Here is a 9,890-nt window from a genome sequence, read left to right as displayed (position 1 = left end):
TTGATGTCGCCATTTTCTCTTGCTTCCTCTTCTGTTTCGGGACTGAGCAGCGGTGCGCAAAGGATCTTGGGATATGTGAGGCCGCGAAGGACAGTAGCGGTGCGTCCTCCTAAACGAGGGTGGGGAAGGCTGCATTTGTGGGCTGCATGTGGCGCAGCCTTCGAATTTGGACAGCCTTCGCGCAGCGTTGTGACGTAATTGGCCTTGAAATGCGCCCTTCCTGGGCTGCAGCCCCTGAATTGAGACACAGCCGATGAGTTCCGCTGGTCTACTCACTGTCACCAGGCGTATTACTGCCCCCTGCTGGATATAAATGAGACGTTCACCCCAATCAACCAACTAGGATTGTTTCAAACAATTTTAAACGTCACATATTTATATATTTCATTTGTTTTATTTAAATATATGAACCAAGGTAGAGCCACTTTATTAATATTTATTTATATTTTAGCTTTTATTATGCAACACCAGGGTACTATTTAGATTTGATACCTTTGTACCAATAACTAACTGATAATAATGTGCAGAAATACCATAAACTGTAAATAGTCTTATACGTCATTTTATTTAGTCATTATGTGCCATCTCATCTAATTGAAAAATACACAACAGATAATGACATTATCAGTGGTTAACTGACACTTCTCAATAATGCCTTGAAGTTATGTGCACACAATGAAAAGGTCTGAACATCTACATATGAACTAAAATATAAACACAGCATTCAATTTAGCTACTATAGGATTATGGTGCTCAGTGTCTGAGAGACAAAAAAAAAACATGGTAAAGGAGGAGACAATCACAACATGAGTTTCTGGCTGATATGGAAAAATGTTTAATGATATGTCAACATTTTCAAAGACACATCACAACAAATGATAATTTAATGGCAGAACAAAACTGTATTCAGACTGTCTACTACACATACTGTGGGACAGTGAGGTGGTCACAGATTGAGGTAGCAATTACATAATGTCTCATGGAATATAAATCAAACAGTCACATAATATAGGATGGTGTACATTTAGTCCAAATGATCATGGAATGATCAGGAATGTGTAATTTCACATATTTCACAATATTTTACTTTATGTTGCTGCACTCATTCATAAACCTTTTCCAGAGATTGTGACTTGTCATGGAAAGGAAAAACATAGACCATACAAGTGATTTCTGTTCTATTTAAGTGTCCCGGGAGATACACAATACTGAAGCTGCTACATTGAATCCAGCCAATCATTTGAATATTTATACTTTCTTACTGTGATCTGTCAAAATGTCTTCAGTGAAAAAGCACTGGGTCATCCATTTTAAGGTCAACAGCACGTTTAATCAATGAAGTGATTGGCATGGTGTGTTAAGGTGTTTCAGTTTGTTATCAGGAGAGGACATTTTATTAGACTGTACAATTTAGATTGAAAAAGTTACTAAACTAATAGCTCACATTTCATACGTGATAGAAAACTAGACATTTATTTATCACAATAAATAAGTAAACTGTGTACAGAGGATCTGAAAATTCATCTGTTTCTGAAGAAATGCTCACTCATGAAATCTTCTCATGAGAAACGTGGCAGCACATCTAACTATAAAGCGAAGAATCTGTCTGTATGTGTTTCACATCTCTCGAGAACCATTCATCCGCTCAACTTCACACTTGGCATATTTGCTGCTGAGGACCTGAGGAAGTGCAGTGTTGAATCTGGTGCAATTTGGACACGCAACACCTCAAATATTAATAAAGAGCAACAACACTCTGTACAGCAGTGGGGGCGTAGCTTCATGGCTCTACAGACTGGGCTCACACGTGATCCCTCTCACGTGATCTTATGGAGAAGCAGATGTAAACAAAATGGAGATTGGCTTGGTGCAGTAGTACGGCATGGCATTGAGAAAAAAACAAAAGCAGAAGGTTAAAGGAGTCTGGATGAGCGGGGAGACCAAGTCTACACAGTTTTTCTATTCTTCAGTGAGAACTGGAGGTGAGATGTTAAGTTTCTGTCAGCACTTGTTTGCTAGCTAATGTTAGCCTCAAGGTCTACAATGTTTACTGATGCTTGGCAGCACTGTCAGCTGCTTTATGACGCCGCTTTCATTGGTTGTTACGGTCTGGCTCGGAGAGTACTGGAGTTCCAGATTTTAAATTGGGAATCAAACATTTTTGACATTATCGCGGTGGCCCTGAGGAGTTTGTGAGCAGATCTAAGACTGGATCTGTAAACCTTACCAGGTAATCTGTGCCAAGTATGTTTTGAGCGGGCGCTGCACTTGAAGTAGTGAAGGTGCTCTGTCAGCAGTGGGTTGGTATGTAGAGTCCACTGGGTGGAGCTGGATGGAGTGATTCATAGTTTTTGATTTATTTTCTCTAAAGATCCAATACAGCAAAACTTCAGCCATGTGGTCAGTCTGACCACTCGTTTTCGTCCAGCTCAGAGTCGTCTTCAGAGTCAGTGTACTCCACTGCAATACGGCGAGACAGGATGGTGGCCACGTCATTGCCCACCGGCTCCCGCTTGTTCTGCTGCTCCTGCTGCTCTTGAACTTTCTTCAGCTGGATGCCTGAGGGCGAACATGCAGTATATTAAAATAAGCTCACATGTTGTGCACCTGTCACGCACAGGGCCACATATAGAACAAGACGTAGTTTCAGACAATCATGTCTGCTTCTATCTGACCAGCAGATAACATTGCCAAATAAACCACTCCGATACCCTGACTCACCTATGCGGATGGCAGACAGCAGGTCACTTCTCGCATCTCTCACAGGTTTCAACTCGCCCCTGCCACCGTCGCTGTGTCCTGCTAGGTGCGAGGGTGCAGCAGGGGGAGGGAGAGGTGGCGGTGGGGGACCTGGGGGAGGAGGGACCATGTTGGGAGGAGGTACAGGAGGCAGTGGGAATCCCAGGCCTACGTGCAAAACTCCATTATGTGGTGTTGGCGGCAGTGCACCCGGAGGAAAACCAAAGGCTGTCTGGGCTGATGGGATAGGCGGACCAGGGGTATGAGGTGGGGGTCCAGAGCTGGTTGAAAGAAAGAGGATTATGTTTCTGTGGAAAAGTGACATTAATATTAAGTCTTTCTCAGATTATGCAAACCACAAACAAACATACTTGTAATCTGCAGGTGGACGTATTGAACCGTTCATTCGGTCTGCAGCGGGAGGCTCTGCTGTGGCGTAGGTTACCCGCTTGTAGTTGACATCAATGCTGTGGTATTCATGCTCCACAGGTGGCGAGGGGTGTGCGTTCCCAGACACGTAATCATGTGACTTGGCATAATTACAAGCGGCGTGGGCAGGCAGCGGAGGGACGGGGTAGTCTGGGAGGTCAGGTCTGGATAAACAATGAGAGACAGAGAGCTTCTCATTCAGATGCTTTCACGTATCCAGATGGTGGATTTGTTGTTATAAAATCAAAAGTGAAGCTTTACACAACAGAGATATTCGAGTCACAAGGTCTTATTTAGGAAAATGGGATCTACCCCCCTACTAAAGTCCAGCTTAGATTTTATTCCTTTCAATCTCTGTCTTTATTTTCACTAAAATATTCCAGAAATCTACATTTTGCCTTGATTATCATATTTCTGCATATCGTTCAGTTACACAATCAGTTTAAAGGAGCATTTCCAAGATGAATGTTCCCTTTCGTAGACAAGTAAAGACTGACAGGAAACACAGGGACACAGAGACATGGAAGACATGTTTTGTGGCCAGTTATGTGATTAGAGCGTTACGTATATTTTATTTTTGCAATTTTTACAATATTATCCAAACATTTTTCGTTGATTCTATCTCTGTAAAATGTCTTCCCATGTAATGTGTATGTCTATTTGTGATGTTTTTTCCCCCATATTGTGTAAAGTAAAATAAATAAATGTTGATTCTATTTAAAAACATATCTACTGCGTCTGTACTCAGAAAAAGAAAAGAAAAAATAAGCATTTACCTGCCATCTGGGGACAGCGAGCCCTCGGACGACGCCCCTCGGCGTAGCGTTTGCGGATGGTGGTGATCTGGACGAAGCTCTTTATCGAACGCCATCATGTTCCACTCTTGCCTCCGGTTTCGAGCCTTTCTCACCTTCTTCACCTCGCGCTGAAGGGTGCTGCTTTCCACGCTTCGCTTCTGTTCCTGGATGAGGGGAAGAAAAAGGAGATTAAAAACCTACCAGTCAAATAAATACACAAAAAAATAAAGCAGTGGCCAGAGTGTGCTCTCACCCTCTGCCGCCGCCTTTCTTTCCTCTTTTCCTCCGTGTCCTGGAGCATTTTCTCCCTCCACAGGTCAAAAAAGTATGACGGGTCTGAGTAGAATTTCATCGCATCAGTGGAATCCTCTCTGTATTTAAAAAACAACATCCCACATAAAATGAGACGCTTTAACTGAAAATGTAACCTATTCAGATGTTGTAGTTTTTATGCAGTACCTGTAGGAAGTGAGGGTGCTGAGGGGAGGAGGCCTGTCGCTGTTGTTGTGCATCTCAGCCACGGCTTTCGGAGTGCTGCTCTTGGACAAAACCTGCTGGTCCTGGATAGTAGAGCTTCTGAATGCCTTCCTCATGTTTATGTCCTGAAGAGAGACTACAAAACAGTGACAACATAACAGTTACATTTTATATAAAGCAGGTAAGAATACATGAGCGATATGAAGTCAACAGACAGATGAATTCCAGTAAACTTGAACCAACCCTCCTCCACGCTGGAGTCCAGCTGGGTGACCTTGCAGGCCAGGCGGTCGATCCGGTCCTGGAGAGAGTTGGCGCGCCCGTAAAAGGTGTTGGCCTCGTTAAAAAGCTCCCCAAAAACATTTTCTGCATGTTTACCTGCAACCAGAGTAAAAGAAAATGAGATGTTAATAAAAAGGAAAGGTGCATCTAACCAAAGTGTAAAACACACCATGTCGTCACCCACTGGTTTGTGGACTGCTGTTTTGAACGTTGAATGTTATGTTTGAATGTTATGAACCTCATTATGGTCGTCGTCATCTTGGTTTTTTGGAGCCAGAAGTGACTATTGATGATATTTGGACAAGAGGATGGGGCCGGGAAGGACATCCTGATTGGATCTGACTCAGAACCCGAGGACAAACTGTAGGAGTGGTGACTAGTCACTCACAAGGAAGCCACGCACTAAAGCATGCCCTGCTTCATCGTCTTTTTTTACTCTAAATGGGACCATAATTTACAAAATGCACATCATGCTGTCTTGAAGAAGATTGGAAACTAGCGACTGAGACCATGAACTCATTAGGAAACTCCTCACTGAGGTTGTAAATCAAGTGAGAAGTAGAGTCATTTTCTCATATGCTTACATAGATCAAACTTATTTTTGAAACCAGTGAATACTCCCCCTGCTGGCCATTAAAGAATCTCTAAGGTAGCGAGCTGCACACATATTTTAGACATTAACTATGTGGTGTTTTCTGATAAAGTAGACCTGAACTGACTAACTATTTCATAAATTAGTCTTTAAAAGAAGAAACAGTACATTTTGCTTTTTGGCTTCATACAACACAAACACAGCCAGTTCTTTATCCAACCATCCCGTAAAATGTGCATTCTTTAGATTTGACAAGCACTGTTTGTACACAAGTCTCCTCGCACACAACAGCATGAACGGCACACGTCAAACGGCTCTGATCCACTTCATGTGGCTGCTATCATTAGACTGCCTCGGTTTGTGTCTCCGCCCACTCACTCTGCATCTTATCTTCCTGCAATACAAAGCTTTACGGTAAGCTCTAAGCTCCTGTTACTTCACTAAATCCACACACGCACGCACACACACACTAATCAGAGGATCCATGGGGCCAGATGTCCAGGAGTATATTTGCTTCCCGAAACAGTCTTTTGCTCTTCATTTTCCCCCTCTCCTCTGTGTGAGTCAGAGGAAGTGTTTCAGTGCACCAACACATTAAAACACATGCAGGTTTACCCCACATCATTAAACTAGACTGCTTCTGTATAAATGTGTTAATTTGAGCCTACAGTAAACAGATGTTAGTAATGACTACAGTGTTGGATATTAAATCAAACAGTAAGGTGATAACTGCTTTCCCTTTATTTGTGATATTCATGCTGTTTATTTTGTCTAACAATCAAGTGACACAAGGATGTAAGTCAATATGTCATGGGCAAATCATCCAAGAGCCAACATGGACATTATGATCTGCTGGTGTGTTCATGTCATAACTTCCTCTGACCACCAAAAAAAACGTGCTTTTGTGTTGCATTTGTCAAAAGGGGGCTAAAATATTAATTAAGATGATACTGCATGATAAACAAATATAGAAATAAGGAATCGTTATGTGGTGTGCTTTTTCCAGGTTGCCTCAACTGTCACCATCTGTGGGGTGTTGGGGTGATTTTGCTCAAAAGTTGGTGAACGTGTCCTTACGATTTGACTCCATGTTACATAAGTAGAGGCAACACTTCACAGTCATTGGGTAAAAAGGTCATGCAGCTCCCTCCCTGTAATGGCCTCGGGTGAATCTGAATGTGTTGTGACACAAACAGCTAAATGTGACTTGCTGTGATCTTACTCAGACTACTGAGCTGGCGGATGATGGCGGACAGCGTGTTGTTGGTTACACATTCCAGCTCGTTGCCAATCCCATCAGGCACTGCACCGTGGCACAGATGTCGAGGCTCAATGTTTCTCTTGACCAAAGGCATGACCCCTTCTCACGTCTCGACCACAGCACCTGCTGGGGGATGGAGGACAGCTCTGACATTGGATACTACAACCTGCAGGGTCAGCACATTAATCTGTATTCATGAAGCAACATCACTGATAATCAAACACGGTGTCTAAATGCATTAAAACTGGTACTAGTAAACCAATCACTAAAGCAATTATTTACAATATTTCTGTCCTTTCTTTAAGTCAATAATTTCACAGGTGTCAGCTAAAAAGAAATCACCAATTATAGATATGAATAGTATATTTATTCTAAAGTTAACATTTATTTCAGCAACTTGTTTTTCTTTTCTGTTTTGTTTATATTACTTTAAAAAGAGTAGTAAAAAGTGTCATGCACAGCATCAAAATCAAAATTAAACCTTTTATGATTTTGTCATATTCACTGTGTTGAATACTGGGCCACTTGTTGTTGAATGTCACAATTTATCACCACCTGTCAAAGTGGTACACAACTATTGTTAGTTATTTTTCCAAAGGAATAAACATGCTCAGCAACAGCTGTTTGATTCAGCCAGCTTATTGTGATGGAGGAGATGTGGGGACAACAGATGTGGCAATTATTAAGTGAATTTGCGAGTCACTTTACACTCTTTTACTACACAATGGACTTGAAACAAGGGATTGAGTGATTGTCACTGACTACAGGAAGGGGTGAGTCAGCACACAAGTAACAATGAGAACAATTTACTATAACTAGTGTAATTTTCATATTGCGAAACAAATGGAGTACATGCTTCACATTTTCCATATTCTCACATTTTTAACAAATATGAACCATGATGTGAAGTCACAAATTCTGAGGTCAATTCCTTAGTTTGTAAGAAAAATAAAAGTTGACCACAGCAGGCTGTCCATTAGCATTGTTCTCAAACTTTTTCTCGTCAGAGACCCGCCCTAAACTTTCTCAAATAAACTACCGATCCCCATCTGATAACATTTTGTCCCAGGGTCACCAATCTGATAAAAAATATTGTTTTTAAGTGATTTATTCAAGAAAAAGTATATGAAACCCATGACCAGAATAGTCATACATTCTGTCATAAGTGTTACTTGTTACTGTTCCCTATTTGAGATACAGCAATAACAGAAACAGAAAATACTTTTTCTGTAATACTCAGAATGCTATTGTGGTTGTCCTTATGAGCAAATCGAGTGCTTGAATCATTAAGCCAAAGTCTAGTTTAGCTGTAAACTATGAAGCTGATGTGATGGAAACAAAAGCTCAAACAAGATCATTTTTCAATTCAAGGAAGTCGCAGTTTGTTATCAAACTAATGAAATATAAGATGTGAAAATACGTAATTATAAAGACTACACAGCCAACGGTTGTGTTAGTGACATTGCTTTGTTGAACTGAAACCTTGTAGAACCAGTCCTGTATGTTAACTTGCTCACAAAACTGACAAACTCTCCTTTCACATGACTGCAGCTGTCCATATGACCAGATTAATTGTGATTTTCATCTTTTTAGTACCTTTTCTTTGCAAGTTGACGGCCATGTTGGTGTTGGTGACGTGTTGAGCGAGACAATGTACCTCACTGAGTGGTTTAACAGAAAACTAGAACTTTATTTAAGACAAACTTCTACTTTCTTGACTTGGAATATTATCTTTGAAAGTAACAAACATCATATGTGTGATTCATGGCACAACTCAAAGGGGAGCCTTACAGATCCATTGTAGTTTTCAGTTGGGCACTTAAGATGCAGTAAAACAGGACGGCCCAAAGTGGGCCCACGGGACTCATAGTGCTTTCCATTGTATTTGGAACTTGGAAAAAACGACCTCCGACCTGGAAAAGTGCAATGAAACTTTCATTCAAGTCGTAATTCCAAATCAGAAAAGTTTGTGAAACATGCAGTAAATACAATTTGTAGTTTATTTCATTTTAATTCACGTGATCTGTGCACAACAGAAGTGTTTGAGAGTGTGCATTAAGAGCCTACTCCTCCTGTCTTTTTTTTAATACCCTCAACTGTTAAATCAGCTGCTGTAGTTGTTTGCGGACAGCCGTTTGCAGTGAGCATCCATGTTTTTTCGAGCAAATGCACTGGGACACTTCAAGTCAGGAACAGACTCGGAAATCCTGACTCCTGACTTGCAATGGAACGCACCAAAGTTGGCCCACCATAAGGTTCGATATAGCCCACCAGATGTACTGAGCGTAATTAAAAAAAAAACCTGAAAATGTATTAAAAATTAAAAATATATATGGTATTTTATTTTTATTAAGTGCTCTTTAAATATGTACGTCTCAATCTAAGCAGGGCGTATTGTACCAATACAGTACAATTCAGTATTGCTTCTGGCCCTTGGCCCACCATTCATTTTCAGTTTTGGCCCTCAAAGGGCAGAAAGCACCTTCTCGGTGGCACCAGGTGGCACGCGCCCCGATTTCCCACAATCCACTGCGTGACCGTTACTCCACTGCTACATGCTAACTAGCCGGTCCTCATTAATTAGAGGCTCTGTGAAGCGGCTGTCAGTCACTGGGCTGCCGCTTTCTCTTGACAAAAAGTTAACACATCTAACAGCAGGTAACTTTTTCAACACACACATGAAACATGGACTATCTAACAATATGCAAGCGGCACCAGAAAAATGTTTAAAAGACAAGAGTTTAATCCTACCATAGAGTAGCCGTTGGGCTAGCTCGTTAGTCGGTGCGTTTATTTCACGTCAGCACGCAGGGACGGAGCAGTGAAAGTTTAGTCCACGCTGTCTGGTCCAAAATAAACAAAGTGTTTGCTGGCCTGCTACGGTCCTGTGTTGGACGGTGTCAGTAGTCATCTCTGCAGGGCGGAGAGCACTCTGAAAACAAATCTCTCTGGTCCAAATCACAGCTTGAGCCAGGAGGGGATTTGGTCAGCAGATTTACTTCTGTCATCCAATCACAGTCAGTCATCATGCCAGCACTTTGGCATTCAGTGTTTTATCTCAGGATTTATTAGTCTCATTTTTGTGACTGAAAGTCATTAGCCGCCTTCTATTAATATTAATATGGCAGTTTCTAAGTATTTATAGTAACAACTTATAAAATCAAGACTGCAACTAATGAATAATGCATTGATGAGGGCCTGTTTTTCTTGATTAATCATTTAATAATTGAGTTTAGTCAGATTAGCATCCCAATATTAATTATTTTACTCACTTGTTTTGTGTGACCAAGAAGCCAAAACTGTTGCAAAGCAG

At 41.3% G+C, this 9,890-nt stretch overlaps 1 protein-coding gene across 2 annotated transcripts; it reads right to left on the bottom strand.

Annotated features, from left to right (window-relative positions):
- Window positions 1–849: 849 nt before the first annotated feature.
- wasf3a (WASP family member 3a) lies at window positions 850–9,511 on the bottom strand. 2 transcript variants are annotated; one of them, XM_073479778.1, is made up of 9 exons: window positions 9,329–9,511; window positions 6,539–6,703; window positions 4,686–4,820; window positions 4,425–4,578; window positions 4,219–4,336; window positions 3,945–4,129; window positions 3,111–3,332; window positions 2,722–3,020; window positions 850–2,559 (listed from the first exon to the last, which is right to left on the bottom strand). In XM_073479778.1, the coding sequence occupies exons 2-9, from the start codon at window positions 6,669–6,671 to the stop codon at window positions 2,402–2,404; spliced, it is 1,404 nt and encodes a 467-aa protein (XP_073335879.1). In that variant the 5' UTR covers window positions 6,672–6,703; window positions 9,329–9,511; the 3' UTR covers window positions 850–2,401. The 2 variants fall into 2 exon arrangements, with proteins under 2 accessions (XP_073335879.1, XP_073335880.1); XM_073479779.1 differs by having other exon boundaries at window positions 6,539–6,700.
- Window positions 9,512–9,890: the final 379 nt, after the last annotated feature.

The sequence above is a fragment of the Pagrus major genome, chromosome 13 (genome assembly GCF_040436345.1).
Source record: "Pagrus major chromosome 13, Pma_NU_1.0".
NCBI lineage: Eukaryota > Metazoa > Chordata > Actinopteri > Spariformes > Sparidae > Pagrus > Pagrus major.
The sequence above is the reverse complement of the archived record's forward strand: the minus strand, read 5'-3'. Positions and strand labels throughout refer to the sequence as shown.

What these genes read in the sequence shown, in the direction of transcription:
- wasf3a (XM_073479778.1), bottom strand. Translation starts at nt 6,671, where the DNA reads ATGCCTTTGGTCAAGAGAAACATTGAGCCTCGACATCTGTGCCACGGT. An exon ending in GGACTCCAGCGTGGAGGAGG is followed by an intron (nt 4,579 to 4,685) that starts GTTGGTTCAAGT and finishes ACTGTTTTGTAG; the next exon opens with TCTCTCTTCAGGACATAAAC. An exon ending in CGTCCACCTGCAGATTACAA is followed by an intron (nt 3,021 to 3,110) that starts GTATGTTTGTTT and finishes TCTTTCAACCAG; the next exon opens with CTCTGGACCCCCACCTCATA.